The 18,660-nt window shown below is 42.3% G+C and overlaps 1 protein-coding gene across 10 annotated transcripts in view; it reads right to left on the reverse strand.

The window, feature by feature from the left end:
- Positions 1-420: 420 nt before the first annotated feature.
- FBRSL1 (fibrosin like 1) overlaps positions 421-18,660 on the reverse strand; it is a 513,621-nt gene continuing 495,381 nt past the window's right edge. For 5 of the 10 annotated variants that reach the window (XM_032198851.1, XM_032198844.1, XM_032198843.1 and 2 more), the window contains 10 exons: positions 18,440-18,490; positions 17,418-17,513; positions 13,935-14,006; positions 13,318-13,356; positions 12,347-12,418; positions 10,890-11,022; positions 6,764-6,841; positions 5,035-5,118; positions 3,770-4,010; positions 421-1,727 (listed from right to left, as the gene is read on the reverse strand). In XM_032198851.1, coding sequence (XP_032054742.1) covers positions 494-1,727; positions 3,770-4,010; positions 5,035-5,118; positions 6,764-6,841; positions 10,890-11,022; positions 12,347-12,418; positions 13,318-13,356; positions 13,935-14,006; positions 17,418-17,513; positions 18,440-18,490 — 2,100 coding nt within the window. In that variant the 3' untranslated portion in view covers positions 421-493. The remainder of the gene's footprint in view (positions 1,728-3,769; positions 4,011-5,034; positions 5,119-6,763; positions 6,842-10,889; positions 11,023-12,346; positions 12,419-13,317; positions 13,357-13,934; positions 14,007-17,417; positions 17,514-18,439; positions 18,491-18,660) is intronic. The other 5 variants (XM_032198850.1, XM_032198842.1, XM_032198848.1 and 2 more) reach the window with 4 other exon arrangements.

Raw genomic sequence — 18,660 nt, forward strand, 5'->3', positions numbered from 1 at the left:
GGGTATTTTTTCTTAAGGATCTGAGGCCTTTTAAATGCAAATTTAACTAAAGACAAAAGCAAAAATTTCTTTTTTCTTTTTAAGTGAATAAAGAGCACAAAATTAAAAAAAATACAAATCCATTAAAAATGTTTCTCACATTTGGGAAAAATGTACAAACTTGCTATTTTTAACTCATTTTTTTTTTTTTTAGCACAGAAACAAAACCAAAACCAAAAATCAATACCTATATATTAAATTCCCATTCTCAGCAACCTTCTTGTTGGAAAGTCTGCATCCCCGACCCCATTATTTATGGAAATGTGCTTAACTTCTACAAATTTTACATTAAAAAAAAAAAAAAGTTTACAGCAGTGCATTTTGTAAAAGGTTTGTTTTTTGTTTTTCATTTTTTTGTGTGTTTTGTTTTTTTTTTTTTTTCTGTTTGTTTTGTTGTTGTCGTTGTTGTTTGTTTGTTTTATATACAGGCGACTTTAAAATTCCATGTTGGGGACTATCGTGCCTCTACTTCTTTGGGGTTCCTAGAGGGGGAGTAGTCCCTGGACTCTGAGTTTGTGAGTGGAGTAGTCCTGCGTGGGGAGGCAGGTCTGGTGCTGCTCGCTGGTACAAGAGGCGGTGGGGCGCTCAGCGCTGCAGTTGGTGGGTTCCTATTTAAAATCCCATTGTGCATGGCAGTGGATGGACTCAGTCTGGGGTAATGCATCCCGCTTAAATGAGGCATGAAGGATGGCACGTGTGCCAGGTGGCTTTCGATAGGGGACGAGTGCAAGTGGTGCATTCTGGCACGCTCAAGTTCTTCCCGTAAGTGCAAGCGCTCTCTTTCCTCCACTTGCCGCAACCGCTCCTGCTCTCGGCGGGCTTCAAGAAGGTTTTCATGGTTGTAGTCATGTGGCTCCCTGTCTCTGTAAGAACGCTCATGGTCGTAAAATCCAGAGGTGGTAGGGAACCTATGGATGGGATCCGTCCGGAGCTGGAAGTCCATTCGACGGTGCAGGTCTAAGCTCCGGTAGGCATCTCGCAATGGGTCCCTCATCGGGTCCCAGGAAAATCCAGGATGTGGCAGCCTCTCTCTTCCCGACAAAGGATTCATGCCTATGAGCGGGGTCATCATTCTGCTGCGGTCCAGGACATTCATGTTGTTCATCTGGTGCACACTGCCCATGGAGATAGGCATTGAGGCAGCCATTGAGGGAGGCAATGACAATCCATGCAAGGTAGGTGGTGGGGGATGCTCCACTGCTCGGGAGTGCTGCGAAGGCTCAGACCCTACCACCAGCACATCACTGTCTTCTTTCCTCTCCTCTTTGACTTTGATGTCATTCTTAATCTTCTGGAGGTCACTGGGAAGCTCTGTCTTTCTCTCCATGTCCTTGCTCATTAGATTGGTAAGCTTCAAGCTCTCACTTAGTGCAGGTTTGCTGTATGGGGATACAGACTGGATTACTGGCTTTGTGTTGTCCTCAGAGGGTCTCTTATCATGGCTTGGAGTTTCCTTCACGGGGGAACGGCTCTCTTTAATCTTGTGTTCTGCTATGGGTGGCTCTCTCAGCCGGTCAGGGTGCTCTCGTTCGGGTTCTTTGGACCTTTCCCTTTCACCGAGGCTAACCTGCCTGATAGGATCACTGGAGGTTTGGCTGTTGCTGCGAATGAGATTGCTTATCTGATGTGTCACTGGAGCTGATGCCGGTGAGGATCTGTTTGAATGTCTGTTTTTATCCATGAGGTCTCTGTAAAAAGAATGCAGACACATCCTTGGGTTTATGTGAACAAACATACATGTGATGCTGGACATGCATAATTGCGTAATTTGAGGTTGCTCAGAAAATAATTTGAAAAGCTCTGCACTAAATGATATGAACTACCTGCCTTTAGGTTCTATTAAAAAAAAAAAAAAAAAAAAAAAAGATAAATATCTACAAGTTCGGGGACTAAATTGGGGATGCATTTGAAAGAGCAGAACATTTAACCTTAAGAGAAAGGCCAGTTCACTAAGAAATGTTGGAAAGAAGTCTAGACAGCTTATTTTTTAAAAAAAGGTGATTATTGCATGCATACATGCACATCTTGCTGCCAGACAATGATTTTCTTGGCTATAACACTTTGAACAGTGGTTCCTTTCCTAAAACATGGATACACAAAATGGAACTGTTCTGGAAACGTACAGACATGTATGAAGGTCCTTCACGAAACAGCCTCATCAACTGGAAGCAGCTGTAACATGATGGATATTTTTCTATGGGGCTGCAGTAAAGTTTGTGTTGCCGTCAGTTTTGGCAGTTAAGCTAAGTGCTTAAGCAAAAAATTCCTGCACAGGCTGAGAAAATGAATGACTGGCCTTTGTTACGAGAGGGCCTGCTATGAGGAACAAGGGGTTTGATGAGAATGTCCATTGTTTAGAAGAAGGCATGAGAATGGGCTTTATGTTTCCAGCTGCACCTCTGTGGGCAAGCCAATTAGTTGCACTTGCTCCCATGTCTTTAAGTGAATAAATAATGCTCACCTTTTAGAAGCACTCTGCTCTGAATAAACACTTTAAACACAAAGTATGATGGTGGGATTGAGAGAACTGCATTATGCAGCTGAGGAGCTCAGTGATGCCTACCTTTAATGCTGGGCTTGCCTGTTAGCCATAAGAATCATGCTGCTGTAAACTGGAGGTGTTTTGGGTAATTCTGTGGGTATTTATCCCTTATGATTACATCTGCTAACCCAGATTTCTCTCCCTGTGGTAGTCCTAATTGTTGGTCAAGGACGTAGCTTATTAAAACCATGTCTAAACAAGGATGCTGGGGATAGCTTTGGCTGAATTAATACATATATAATAGAGATGTTAACCCCTGAATGAACACTCTTGGAAGTGAAGTAACCTTGCTTTGGAAATGATTTATGCTGAAGCCAACAAGGGAGCTTCCTATCTGAATGACTATCCATACAAGCGTGTCAGACAGTTTAACATTTAAAGCAAGATGATTTTCAGCCTATTGCTTCTATATAATCTTGTTCACAGGCACTGCCTGAAGAGCTCATTAAAAGCACTCTAGGCAAACTACAAAACCCTGATCAGCAGTGAAATGCACACATCTGAGGTTTGCAGGCTGTTATTGCCTACAAAGAAGTAGCCTGTTGGAGACAACCGGGGTCTGAAATATAAAGAGCTTTACAGCTTGAAAATCATATAGCTGGAAGCTAATGAAGTACCTATAGCTCAGGTGATATAGTCCTGTCATCATTAATAAGGGCTTGCCTACAGTGCAATTTTTTAAAATCAGATCTGCTAATGGATTCACACACGCTGCTCCAGATACAGGCATTTGCATTTTTACCTTGTTAATGTCCAGCTAACATTTGAATTCATCAGCATATTTGTAATGGGAGCTATGACTGTCTACAAAGGACCCATCACAATACCACCTCCAGGAATTCAGAATATGTGGCTCTCCTAAAGGAAGCTGCTAAAAACAGCTATGTGCACCCTGAAAACACAGTGACATGCTCATTTTCTCAACCTGGTGTTTTTTTGAAACCTGATAGTGGGGAAGTAAAGCCTACTAGCCTACTGTATCTCCACAGAGGACAAATCCTAAAAGGCAGAGGTTTCTTTTTGTGTCACTAGTACTTGAGCTTATCTCGGGGACAGAGCTATCAGATATTTCAAAGACAAGCAATGTTTTGCTCTGAAGGTGATTTTAAGATGGGAATTGATGGTAAAGGAAAAAATAAGAAAAAACAGAGGAAAAAGAGACTAGAATCAAAAGCACACGTGGCTCACCTCTCTTTGTCTCTGTCATCTTTACTCAGAGAAAGATCCCTCTTCTCAGGCTCTCGGTCCCGCTCCCTGTCTCTGTCGTGGTTTGTCACCGAGGAGCTTCGCTCAGAATCAGTCGGCTTGGGCCACTGCGGAGGTGTTGGGAAGGACGGCGGGGTCCGATGGAGTCTGTTCCATGGCTCATGGGGATTATTGAAATTCTGCAGGTTTGGGCCGTCTTTGTGAGTAAAAATGTTGTTGTGAGCTAGAATAATGGCAGGGGAGGAGGAACAGTTAAAAATAATTAAAACCAAATAATTACATATGCATTTTGCACAACGCTAATTAATCCAGAGCTGTCCTTTCAAGGCTTTTTTAATGTGGAGCTCATGGTGAGGGGGAGCTACTAGCAGGTGGTCAGAGATACCTCCGGCACTGGGTGGAAGATCCACCAGCTCTTTTAAGGCTATTTGCGGAGGAAGCTTTCACTATACATCTGAATAACTCAGAAATGACAGAAAACGCCCAGCTCCTTTTCTCCCCCCACCCCAGCAAGGGTTCCAGCACAAAAGCAATATTCTTCCTCAGCTCCCTCACTGGCAGAAACTTTAATTTGTGGGTAGTTACAAGCAATCAGCTGCCTGCAGCTGAGGATTCAGGGATTTTTTTTTTTGTTAAAGAAACCAGACTACTTGGTGGTATGTATGTATGTGTATAAAAATAGAGCTTGGCTGTAGGCTTTTTAGAACAGTCACTTGATTTTCCTCCATCAATCTTCAACTGCTTCCTATTGCACCATGAGATGCAAAAGCATGCTCTTATGTGTGGCTCTCAAGCATGTCTTGCCTACAGGTAACATGTTTTTGAAGTAAAAGCATTTTATACAGGTAATTTAAACTCCAGACAATGGTTACAGAGAAAGTCTACACGCTGAATTAGGAGAAGTATCAATAGCTGTTCCGCCGTGCATCTTCACTGTTGAAGGGTGTTACTTCAGATGCCCATGGGGTACCAGAGCTCAGCGGGGTCAAGCAGCTCCAGCACCTCTCAGAACACACAAGGCAACGTCCTTCAGCAGTGAGGAGACACAGAGCACACCTATTGATGTCTGTGACATGCAGAAAAGCTCCCACCGCAGAGACCTGGAAATCTTAGGTGCAGTGTTTTCAGATAGGAGAATGGAGGTTAGGAAATAAACTTCTTTAAAAACTACCACCAGCTGCTGTAAATATTAGCATGTGGCTTTTCTGGAAGGGATGTTTGTCTGCAGTAACCCAGCCAGTACTTACTCAGAGCATGACTGCCTAATCCTCCAAAGGCATTGCTGCCTAAGTTCCCAAGGCCGCTGAAGGTGCTTGACCTGCTAAATGGATCTGGAAAGGCAAACAGGGATTTAGCAGGCATTTAGCCAAGAATGTTGGAGAATGAAATGCACCCCTCCCCTTCTTAACGGTCTGAATCCAAGTAGGATTAGGCCAGACTTTAAGCTGATCCTTCTCATTGCAAGGTTCTTTGCACAGAAAATTCCCAGCATGTTAAAATGGAGAAGGGATTCAGTGCTCACACTGCAAACAGGTGCTGTAATAAACTTTTGTATGCTAGTCAGAGGGGAGCTAGAAATTAAGTTTGAATAGCTGAAATTATGGTGGCTGCTGCTAAGCTGAAACTCTCCTTCCTTATCAGCTGTAATAGCAGCAGCATTGCAATTGCCTTGAAAGAGGAACATCAGCAGCTCCTGGGTCAGCATATAGAGGGGATGCATTGTTTCACTCTTGTTTCTGTGTACGACCTTCTACCCTCTTTGTAATGGTGCACACAGACAGTCCTAAGCTAACTGCTATGGACATCCATCCACGGAGCAACTAAACATTTGGGTCTGTGCCAAAATCCTCTCCCATAATATCTTCCTTGATCACAGTGGTGGAAATGATAGCTTAGCCTTAGATTTACTGGCACTTGTCTTTGTAAAAAGTCCTGCCTGTTTTTTTACTGGAGGCATCCATCATCAAAAGAGGTCTGAGTGCCCAACTCAGGTTTCTGCACTCCAAAGATAGCTATGAGCTAAAAAGTGCAGATACACCTGTTTTTCTCCTACTGGTCACCTCTAAACAACTCCTCCTTCTGTCCACTGACTTTTTGGCTGCCTTTTTAAAGTCTCTAACTTGCCATGTTACAGGAGGTGAGGTGCTCCCCATATTCTTATATTTAAAATATCAGGGCAAACAGCACAAATAGCTTTGATTTTTCCACAAACAACTATTCACTTATTTACTTATTTTGAAATAGCTGTTCTTGTCCCTCCCCTTTGCAGTTAGTAGTTGAGTGACTTCGTAGAGAAACAGTTGATTTTGACAGAATGTTCAGGAGTTGATGTAAGCCTAGGTATTCGCAACAGAAAGAAGTCTACTGGGTCATGTGGGATGCTGCATGTACTGATTGAATGAGTGTTACTAAAACATTAATCAACAGAACTTGAACTTTAATTGGCAATGAGCTGCTTGTGAGCTTTTAAAATGAGGAAATCTGAGAAAATCAGGCCCTACTTACTGCCAATTAGGAAACTGAAAGACTGGAAAAATGTGCAGAACAGCTATTTGCCAGGAACCGTTCACTGAACTTTAATATAGAACCTTTCACAGGTAAAAAAGGGCATGGAGGAGCCCATTTTAAGCTATGGCTTGTTTGAGGTACCTTTGAAATAAAATTTCTTCCGTTTCCCTGGGCACATTCAGCAGCACGGAAGCGCTCTACAGGTCAGGTTTCAGCTTGTGTGCCGTGTAATACCCAACTTTGTCAAAGAGGAGGGTCTGCTAATCCTGCTCCTCATCTTTGGAGGAGATCAGAGGGAGTGTGCTGGGAAGCTGGTGTGGGTGGGACAATTTCTGAGTGAGCTTCTCATCCCTTAGAAAGTCTAATCCTCTCCCTCTGATACTGCCACTGTGCCTCAGGCAGGACTGTGCTGAGAGCCAGGACTGGGTCAGCCGTATAAAGGTGAAGGCAGGGCTTACTTACACTTACCTGCCAAGTGGTTAGTAGGCAGGAAACTGCTGTGATGAGGTGAAGGACCAAAAGGTGTGGTGGCTGGATGTGTCGCACCTGGGAGAACAAGATCCTTTTTTAGTTCAGTAGCAAGTGACAGAGGTCCTGGCCATCAAACTCAAGAACCAGATGCAAAGGTGCAGGTCAGATTTAAACAGCACGGGTGGGACAGGGGCAGACCCCAAATGGCTACGGGCAGGGTTTCTCTCAGTGCTCTTTGAAGGAGCCTGTCAGCACTAGGAGGCAGGAGGAGACCTTGCACTGAGTGTTGCTGCTCACCTGTAATAACGGGGCAGTGAATCTCTTTGTCTGGCATTTTCAGTCATTACTCTGTGTTTACACTAAACAGGGTCAGTCCAGGTTATGCGCCCAGACAGAAGGTGCTCGGAAGTGACTGATTAGAGTCTACGTGAAACACCAGTTAATAACAGGAACGCAGGGAACATCAATCATGCCTCTCCCATGAGAGCCCCATCTTTGCTCTCACATCTGTCTCTGCATCCACAGCCACCCCCCGCGATATTTTTTCCCTCTCCTGCTTACTGCCACGGTGCCATGCTGCCCCGGGGGAAAGGAACACCACTGCTTAGCACACTGCTTTATGTCTGGTTGAGGTAAGGTGAAAGAATGGGCTGAAAATAAGCTGGTCTGTCCTGCATTTCAAGGTGGACTAAGTCCACGCTCAGGTGAGCTTCATAAAGGAAAACCAGAGCAGAAAATGAAAGATTTGCTTCTTTTGTACGCAGACACACACCAAACAGCAACTGCAACTTGTGAAAAGCACTGGTGTCACCTGGCATGGGGATACGTGGGTTTTGGAGGAAGATCAATTCCCACGTATCCTGCAAATGACAATGTGTTTGGGGAATCTCCTGGGCCTTACTTTAGCCCCCTAAGATCAGTACAGATGATTTTCAGGATACACCTGCAATCTAGTTTTTAGTATTTGTTTCAGATATATGAACCAAAATGTTTCTGTGGCTCCAGCATTACACTGCCAAGTCCAGCTGTCTGCAAATGTTTAGATTGTGAACATCCTTTCGGTGCCTTCTCTGTGCCAGGGCTTCCCATATTACAGGCAAAGCCGAATTATCAACTACAGTAACTTTCAGATCCTGTCTGGATGCAACACAACCTCTGCCTCCCTTGCAGAAAGCAAAATCTGCCATACCTGTGCATTAACTCCCATTTTGTTAGAAACTAGCACTTCCACTCAATGACAGAAGCAGCACTTTCCTGAGGACGGGCTACATCATGTGCAAAACAGACCAACACCTAAACAAAGCTTTTCAGTGCTCTTCTCTTGTATTCTGTTGGTAAAAAGGAGAGAGCAAGAGGTTGACTCTTGCAAACATCATCAGTCACACTGGGCATGAACATGGGCTGTTCACTAACAGCTGGCTTACCCAGTCACTGCTTTCTGAAGTGGTAACTTTCTGTTATAGAAAATAGGATTATGATCCTTCTCCTCCTGGTGCTCAAGCTCTCCTGTCACCTTCATCACACAGTTTTCTGCCTCATCTGTTGTCCATGTGAATGATTTCCACTGCTGACTGCTCTGGCAAGTTCCTGCCCCCTCATCTCTAAATCAAAGTTTCTACCATATATAATTGGTGATGATAATACTGTAGGAGGTCGCAGCAAAAGTGGAGGGAAACAGAGGAAAGAAACTGATGTACATAGGAGAAAATGTGTCCTGAACAAAGCCTGAACAGGGTTTTATGGAGGTGACGGTCAGTTTTATGGAGGTGATGGTCCAGTACTTGGTTTTACTTGGCGACAGAGTCCAGTAACAGACAGTCATTGTAAAACACACTCATGTTCTGAACATGAGCAGACTATAAAGCCTGAGAGGGAGACAGTGCTGCACATCCCTCACCAGCCTGGGCACCACGAACCTAAGCAGCCAGAAAATGAGTTGAGGAAACTTAAGAGAGACCACGGCAATGAGACCTGAAGTTATCTATAAACATTCTGACTGCTCCAATGCCTCAAGATGGATGGAGACTGTCATCTTTCTAATCCTTTAAGATTTCAGAAGGTGTATAATGGATGGGAGATTTCTTCAAAGGAGACGGCTTACAAACTCAACTACATGGGCTGATAATAAAAAATCCTCCGGAGAAAGCCAGGAGCAGCACTGCAGGCTGTCAGGTAGTTATTAAATATAGCATCTGCCAGGCAGCCGAACATCCGTCCTGAAGACAGGTGGCCCTAAGATAACTTATGTCTCCCACAGTAACTAGGCAATGCAGCAGAACCCATGATTCACATCAACGACATGCTTGTTCGATAAGGTGAAAAGAATGCCTCAGATATTGCAGAGCAAAAGATTTATTCATCTATATATTACAGCTGCAATGTTTGTTCACTTTGATAGCACTCTTTACCTAGATTTACCATGTAATGGCTCTTGTGATTAATACACTCACGGACAAGTTGCTGTAAGGTTGTTTCTCTCCCGCAAAAGTTTTTTATTAATTTACCTTCTTTAATGTATCTGTTCCATACTATTTCCCTCCTGCTTTTATGAATGGAGGAGCAAGCCATGCTTGCATCTTTGTAAGAGGAAAAGCTCAAGACACCGATTAGACTGCTGCTTTGATTCAACAGACTGCTTTTGCCTGTTAGGGTACGCTTTGTCCAGCATAGTCTTGAGTAATAAAACCATACATAAAGCAAGATTCTTGTAATGACAAGACAGGACAGACTAAAGACAGTGTTAAAGAAACAGCTGCTATAGGAAAACAGGCAGAAGTTTGTAAATCAGCTGTGCTTATGCTTCCAGGAGATGCAATATATATCTTGGCCCTGTACTACTAAAGTACCAAAGACGAAAAGAGCAAAATTCAGGGAAGCAGTCTGCAATATACAGTCAGTATCAGCAATGATTGTATGTGGTGGAAACTTGCACGTGATGTTTAAGATTTTCCATCCACAAATAAGGGCTGAAAGACAGACTGAACCACTCGTGGAGTTCCTGAAGACCGTCTGATATCCGTGTTCAGAAGTCATTTCCCACTGCGGTTTCAGCTTGATTATTCAACTCTGTTGCTTTTATGTCATGCTTGGGACAAAACTCGTAACTCTTCTAATCTCATTCACTTCAACAATAATGATGCAATACTGCATCATAAAAGCAGAGTTAAGTTAGGAAAGAAACTTAAATTTGCTGTCAGTGAATTACATACAAAAGGGGCTAACTTGTACCATATGAAGTGATACAGACTTTGAAGGCTGACTTAAGCATCTTAAACAAAGAAAGAAGATCTGTTTAAGTCCAGGTGGGAATTAGGCCCTTGGAACAGAACAAAAACATCTGGTAGATGGACATGAACATTAGTAGTAGCACCTGTGACCCCCAAAACCAGAATGTCAGAGTTGCAGTCTCTTGTGGTCAGACATCAAGAACAGTGCAATGAAGCTTTCTGAACTTTTGTAATTGGATTCATTGTAATTACTTCCTCAATATATCACAAAGAAACTTATCTACATATACTGTAGTTAATTCTTTTCTTTTTAAAATCAATATGCTGTTTTGAGCCTTGGAGACTGCTGCACTTTCTAACATATAAGGGAATTTTACATTTAAAAAACAAATGCTTTACAAATATACCTTCTGTGATATTTTTCAATGTTGCTATCATAGTTTTCCATTTTACCAAAACCCCATGTATTCAGAAAATAAACACCACCTGCTGAATGGAGGAGCTAAGAAGAAGAACACAGCAAATACAAAAACATGGAAGAAACCAGGGCCATTTCCAATCCTACGCAAGGGAAACATTTTCAAGTGTTTTGTCAAAATTGCTTTTTAAAATCCCTCCATAGTCAATTAATCAGGCACATAAGAACCAGCTGCACAGACCTGAATTTAAAGGCCAACTACTGAAATCTCAGTGATGCACACAGAGGAACCTGTACTGGAGACCACAGGCTCTGCTCTTAGAGCCCAGCCCACAACTGTCCCCAGAACTTCCACACCCCTCTGAATATTTCTCCCATTAATTTTTGAGGCATATATAGCTGTAGAGACACACGTTAAATACATTGACTTTTTTTTTGTTTTGTTTTGTCTTTTCAACAAATGATGATCCTCCCTTACCTGTAGTAGAAAACAGAGGCCTGGCAAGGTCCTGTGGATAATGGAAGCCTGGAAACACGCCAGGGGCAGGAGGTCTGCTGAACAGGTCAAGTTTACCACCTATCTCTAGCTTGTGGGGATCCAGCTGCATTTGCTGTCAAATGATACAAAAGCAGTCTCATTATGCATTTCCTTTTTTTTTTTATGGGAGAAAAGAGAGGGAGTTCAGGCTCATTCCTGCTTAGCACTGCCAGGGAGAGTTAGTAAGAGTGACAGCAGCGTCTCTGGTCATGTACTGCAGCCGCGCTCTGACAGCATCTATAAGGCCATTTCACTCCACAGCCTCTCAGCTGCCTGCCTCGTCCACATGAATAAGGTCTGAAGTGAGCTCTCAGCCCCTCAGCACACACACTGGAGCATGCAACATGATACACTGAGCGCGCTGCACGGCAGGATCAGTCGGCAGTCTCAGCCTGACAAAAAATATTCTGCAGGCGGAAAGCTGCCGACAGAAGCCTTGGGAGCTGGGTGACGGACTCGTCTGTTTTGCTTCTCCAGTTTGGAAAGAGAGAGACGTTCCTAGACTGTCTTTCCTCCAGCCAGCACAACTCAGCATGAAGGCATGAGGAGAGGGATGAAGAAAACTGACTATGAGATTCCTCCAGAGGCTATTTTTATCCTTCCCCTCTAGAAGTGAGCATGGTCAGCCTGAGGAACTGTACCTTAGTCAAAGACATGTATGTCTCTTGAGAAATATACAGCTTCAAGATGACATATTTACTTAACAATAAAAAGGTCACACACAACTTGTAGAGGCACTAGTTATGATCTACCCACTTAAACACTTAATAATGTTTATTAACATGTCAAAAACCTACAGCAGGAACTATGAAAAAAAAACCACCACTCTACAGAAGTCTTATTATTTGCTACTCTGCCTGCCACAGGGAGTTTTGAGCCTGTAAAAGCACCCCAGTGCACCGATGTCTTGTTACCTCTGGAGTTTCTAAGCCACTCCCTCTGCTCCCCCATCTTCAGTGCAATGCAGGAAGCCCAGGAACCTACTTGCCTGCTCTACACTTGATAAAACATTCTTCACGGTATAAGTCACTTCATTCTTATTAGGGTAATACTCCATATTCCACAGGAGGTACTAGTACAGAAGGGAAATGACATTAAACATGTACACTTTGTATAAAGCTGGATTTGGAGCAAAATTATCATCTGCTTCCCTTTCTTCTTCTCTTTTTGTCTGTACACTTAGTATCTCCTGCTCATTTTGCTACCCTTCAACCCAACTCCTTTGCCCTCAGATAAACTTTACAGTTGACAGAACAAACATCAGAAGGATTGAAAGTGTTAGTCAATGCAGGCAAGCTTAAGGATCACCAACAGTAACTGTTTCCTCCTCATTAGTCACTAAAATACAACATGTAAGTTAAGAGACTTGGCTTTGTTCCATAAACTGTCTGAATTACCTTTATCTTTTGCTGGTGATGGTAGATCTGCCAGGCGATCTGTACATGAACCGCACACCACTTCCCGGGTTTCTGCAATGGAAAGTGCAAGAATTTAGATTAATTTGTTAGTCATCTACATCAGATAGAATGTTTCATTTCCCTTACTGTCAAACAGTCTGCTAAGCAATGAGAAAGTCTGAGAACTGAAATGGCACAATAGGTGATTAATGTTTTTTTTTTTTTTCTTTTTTTTTTTTTTTTCTGTACTGTAGCTGTTGATGTTTAAATCAAGAAGGAAAGAAACAGGAAGAATGTGGGATATCTTCCTCATCTCATGGAGACCTGAGATCTCTGCCTTGCTCTCTCATACTTGTGTTCCCTCCTTCATAAACTGAAATAAATGGCTGCAGAGAACTGTATGACTTGCTGAAGAGAAAGGAGCTGATAGTTAACCATCCTGTTCCTGAAAAGAGCCCTGTTCATTCATCCCTGCTGCACAGGGTCTGCAGGCTAACTCATAAGCAACTATTATGAATGCTTGCACTGGGGAAGGAAAAGGGTACTGACAAGCAATCACCAGGGATGAGCAGTGCCACAGCTGAATAGGTTGCTGTTTTTCAGCTGATCTGCAGTACCCACTATAGTGTTCTTATGGAACATCAGAAGCACAGATAAAACACATTGACCTAAGCCACCATGAATATGACCAATTGTCAACATCTGTCCAGGCTCATAGTCATTAATTTCTGTGACCCTTATTTCATGCTGTCAACTATTAATGCACACAAATGGATGCAAAATATGGTTGGGATTCAACCTCAAAGTTATTAATCAGAAGCAGCTAAGAGCTAACTATGACATTTTGCTTTAAATAAAGGATGAGCTTGAAATTTTCTACCAACATGTTAGATTTCCAAAACATATGCACAATATTTTAAATATATATTATATATATATATATATGTATAAAAATAAAATCCCCCACAAACCTTACTTACTCTTACTGGAGGCCTGTAAGGGTCTGACACCTATGGAAAAAGCAGAAATACAACAATCAGTCTTTCTAAAACTACCCATATGCAGAAAGGTGGGGAATTTCCTTCCTCTGAACAAGTAAAAGCATTTAGAAAGCAATGTTCCAGAGAAGTCCCCAGTGACAAGGAAAACCTGAAGACCTTAAATCAGGCTTAAAACTTCTCTTTCATTCCTTGCACCAAACTCAGCAAAATTTTATGACAAACAGAGCAGCTTCATACCAGCAACTGAACAGTACCCACGTTTTTCTGAACTTTATAATTGTTCTGAAATAAAAGTATGCATAAAAAAGAGTGCAGAAAATTACTCTCCAAGTGATGCTTTAGGTAAAGATCTTGAAAGGGTTTCCTGCCTCATTTTCCTCTGACTCTGTTTAAAGAAGTCAATACATCCCTTTGTATTCATGCTACTGTTGTCTCACCAGAAAAAGAAACTTCTGTCCTGACTTCATGTTCATAGTCTACAAGGCAATTTACTCATCAGCTGCCCTCTCTCTCTTTTAAATGAGCAACCACTGTGTTTTACTGTAAATCCAGATAAGCCCAAAGGAAGGTTATATATTGTTGCCTACCCCTGGAGTCTTCTGCAGCAGTGTATGGTGGACTGTGCCTGGTCTACCTGCTACATCAATAGGGTTTGAAGTCTGAAAGACAAGAACAGAGTGTGAATAAAACTCTATTATACCAGCATTAAATTTAACATCTCTATCAGATGTTAATAGCATTAATTAGTCCATGTTTATACTGTGCTTTGAACACGCATATTGCTACATTAGTGCTAAATGTTATCTTTTACTGACAGCCAACAGCATTTAACCACTGTGTCATCGATTATTATTCAGCAGCAGTAACAGTATTATGGCAGCACCCCTAAGCCCCAGTTGAAATCCCAACCCCATTGTGCTATGCAGTATGCAAGTGGATGGGAAGAGAGAGTCCGTTGCCCCAAAAAGCTTCTTCTTTAGAAAAAAAAACAAAACAGGCAGCCAGTAGGAGAGGAAACGAGAGAGGTGGATTGATTCCCTCAATGTTTCAGGCAGCAGCCAGTATCACAGTCAGGAATGGAACAATTCAAGCACTCCTAGTCCCATATGCCACCTATTGGACTGTGACCCCTTTTCCATCCGGGGAGAGATGATACAATGCTTACAAAGGCAACAGCCCATCTATTTGCTTTGACAAGACAAAATGAGAAACCTTAGAAGGTGCTTGTGGGTCTTTTATAGCTTTGCATTGTTTATCCCATCATTTTCCAGCAAGAATTAAACACCTCATTGAATGAATCCCTGTTCCTCCTCCTCCTCCGGATCCCACCTGTTGCCCTGTCCTAGAAGATCCCCAAGAACTCGTTCGTCTTCTCGCTCTGGAATTCGTCCATCTCCCACTCCCAGAGCAACTGCATCTGGTGCCTCCACACAGCTGAGTGCAAAGGGGTGAAACCTCATTCCCCAAGCGGTTATTGGACTCACGTTGTAGGTCAAATTATGGCAGATTTCAAATAGTACGAGGAATGAGTAAAATCATGTGTGTGGGTGGTTTTAATTTGTCGAGGACTACGTAATTTCTAGATTCATTAAAAAGAGGATTCTTGTGTGCGTGTAGGTAAGTCAACAAGTTCCTCAGGCAGATGGGAGCTCTCGGGGCCTGTCTGACAGCTGAGGTATATGTAAGGTGGCAAATAAGTTACGGCTATCATACAGGCAAGAGTTATAAGATCACAACATGTTAATACAGCATGGTGTCATCCTGTCCCTTTGTCCCCTGGAGAAAGATGTGAAAGCTTCCTCCAGCAAAGTAAACCGAATACTTCTGACCTTTTCAAGTTCTTAGCTTGTGAGAAATGCCTTCGGGAAACTAACTGAGAAGTTTACCGTCAGCCTGGATTTATGTGCAGTGGATTTACACACACAGCTGTAGGCAACTGACACAGGAAGGGGAAAAACAGAACCAAGACCTCTGCTATGGAAAGCAAGAAGTGCAGGATTCAGTGTGCCAAAACTAAGTCATCGGGTCTGTAGTGTTTATGAAGGCTTTAGTCAAACACCTTGGGAGGGAGAGAGCATGGAAAAGTGATGCAGTAACAACGCAACAGACTTCAGTGGCTTTGCCCAGCAGTTCAACTCCTCCTCTAGAAAACTGGAAAATAATGTGCCAAACTGGCAAATTCACTTTTCAACCTATCATTTTTCTTCTCTCTCCCCCCACCCCCCTTTGTTGGATGTTAAGATTGCAGGTAAATACTGCACTGTCCAGAGATCAAGTGATGATAGTGATTAACCATGGCACCAGAATGTGACCTTGTGCTGTTTAAACTCAAGCTAGAAAATGTTCTCTGTATCTATCATTAAAATGAATTAAAAGCTTGTTATAATACAGCACTAAGTCCTGTTTAAAAATGTAAGGGGTCTGTGCTCACGTTTTCTTTCTTGTTGTGCAATCTCTTTGGTCTATTGGCATTTTACAGCGAGATATTATCTATAAAGCTCTGTAGTGAGGATGGAAGCCAAAAGATGCTACTGGTGTATCAGAAACTCCTTATTAACAGTGGCCTTACGGCAAAACTCAACCCTACTTTCATGCAAACAAAATTTTGCCATTTCCACTTTATTTGTGCAGCTTTTCTTGAGAAGGAAAGCTCTGATCTTGACAACTTGGGGTCTGTAGGGAACCCCTGGCATTCCTTGCAAGGACAGCAACAATTAACAACAATTAGCAACAATCCCAGCAAGGACTATCTATGTTCTGTCCCTCTTGCTCCCTCTGCTTAGATGCAACTGCTATCCTTCCTTGTCTGTATCCGTTACATGCAGCACTACTGTAGAAAAAAAAAAAAAAAAGCCATTTTAAAGGCTCCACTATTTGCCATTTATCCAGGAAATAAATAATCTAAAGGATTCAACAGGCACTGAGGAAATACTCCAGGTTCCACTGAAAAAATGAAATGAACTGGGAAGATTGCATGAGGCCTTGCTTGCAGCGGTTGCTAATTACTGACTTCCACTCTGTCAGTGCTGAGGAAAGCACACCGCACAGACCTCCTTGGTATGGTTACGGAAAGGACCAGGCAATTGCCAACAGAAAAGGACAGGCTACGGTGCTGGTTCTTAACGTCCTCTAACACAGCAGAAGGGCTCTATGGAGATGCAGTTCAAGATAAGAAATCTCTAAAACCACTGTAGGTAAGGAAGATAAACACATGGCGCCTTACAAGTGGAATAAAGGCTCTATTTTCACACAAATGCTATATAGATATAACAGATCTTTCTTGTTTGGAGGGATTTAATACTTTCTGTACATTTTAAAGTAGTTAATAAGAACAAGTATGGGAGAAAAAAAAACAGTGCACATCACAGAATTCACTGAAAATGGTGGTTATCATGGCAACATTTCCAAATGCCAATCAGTGCTAGTTGTAATGATACGTTGCATTTGCAGTGCACCTTTCAAACACTATCTCAAAGAAGCTTGCAGGCATTAATCAACCCTTATAAACCCACTGCAAGATAACTTTATAGATGAGGAAGCTGAGGAACATAAGATTTAAGCAACTTGCCCAAGGTCAGACAGTGTTGGAGCTGGGAATAAAAATTCAGCTCTTTCAAATTGCTCTACCCATTTATAGCAGTCTCTCCCTATTGTTCCCACACTTGTACAGTCAATTTCTCATTCTTTCTGGAAATAAACACAGTGTATCTTTTGCAATCTCAGTCTGTTAAATTTATAAAATGATTTGGGACTCATTGGTCTATTATTAGCTGTAAATATGTCAATCAAATATTGCATTTGCCTGTATACTTCTCCAGGTTCAGCTGACCTCCCAAGTGAACCACTACATCCTTTTCCAAGGAACAATCTGTAGTGCCAAGAGAAAATTTCTGCTAAAGTGTTGGCCGCTTTGTGCAGAGGATGCTCACAGATCTGTGGGGCGATTGCTTCCAACCCTGTGTTGCACTTCCGCTGGTTAACTCATGTGCTACAAAATCACCAGAGACACGACTCTGAATACAGTTTCTCTCCCAGCAAAAGAACAAAGCCTTCAAAGAAGAAGTCTGTACCTTCGGTTGAAATGCTCCCTGAAGTGACCCAAAGGGACCTGAATGTGGAAGCATGGGTGGCATTCCAGGCATTGCTGGAGGATAGGTTGGAAAGAACTACAAAAGAAAAAGAGATGCTTATGTCACAGGACAACTTGAACAATAATGGAGGTAGGTGCCAAGGCTGGCACATACAAAAATAGTACTGTATCGGACAAGTGCCACGGTGAAAATACACACTAAATTTGCTTTACATTTTTTAAAAGCAAAGCCAAAATTTGGGAAATGTACTCATCTGATGAGTTTTCTTAATAGTGCTGAAGAAGTGTGCCTTTACAATTCGTGGAACTGTTGCAGGAAGCACAGAACTTTCTTCTTGGAGGAATTGGAATAATTTGGTTTCTATGCTCACTTTTGGTTAACTTTGCATTTTTCTACAGTAGTAAACAAATTGATCCTGTTTTGAAATGTGACCTGGTATCATTCTCAAAGCAAAAAAGAACCACAAGATGATGTATTGCACACTAACCAAAGGCAACATGCATACCACCTTGTAGTTGACTGGGTAAAGTTTCGCTTAGGCCTCTCCTGAGCACATACAGCAGTTTTCCAAGTCCCAAAACATAGAGAGTTTTTGTGCTTTGGAGCAGTGGGGAGCACCAGGAAGAAACCACCAGTCTGACTTACTCCTGTGACCTGAGCAAAATCTTGTGAAAGAGCCATGCACTCTGGGCTGCTGCACTGTGAGAAGCACCAGCTGCAAAGATACTGCAATGACCACTGATTTAGCAATTTCTGCGCATTCCCTGCCATCCCAGGCACAGCAATATAGAGCCACAGCAGCAGAAATGCAGTAGACAAAGATTAAAAAAAAAAAAAAAAAGCTCAAAGAAAATTTTGTACCTTAAAAAATAAGTAAATCAAGACAGAAAAAAAAGAGCTTTAGGAATGAATGAATCAAAACACTACTGATCAATCAAAAACAAGCAAAAGAGCAAGCAGAACCATTAACAAAGACACCACCTAGAAAAATAAGCACTCACGTTGGAATGTCGAAAGTAAGGGTTGTCTAATTTGGGAGCGTACTTGTCAAACTGGAAAGAAAAGAGAAAAACAAAAAAGGAAAACAGGTGAGTTTGTTTTCGACAGTAACAGACACATCAGGATTTCAACACAGACAAATCATCATGACCCATCTTCACAGCATTTAACAGAGCAGAACTGACTGATTAGTCCATACTTGCTCATCAGGGAGCTGATTGAT

The sequence above is a fragment of the Aythya fuligula genome, chromosome 17 (assembly GCF_009819795.1).
Source record: "Aythya fuligula isolate bAytFul2 chromosome 17, bAytFul2.pri, whole genome shotgun sequence".
Classification (NCBI taxonomy): Eukaryota; Metazoa; Chordata; class Aves; order Anseriformes; family Anatidae; genus Aythya; species Aythya fuligula.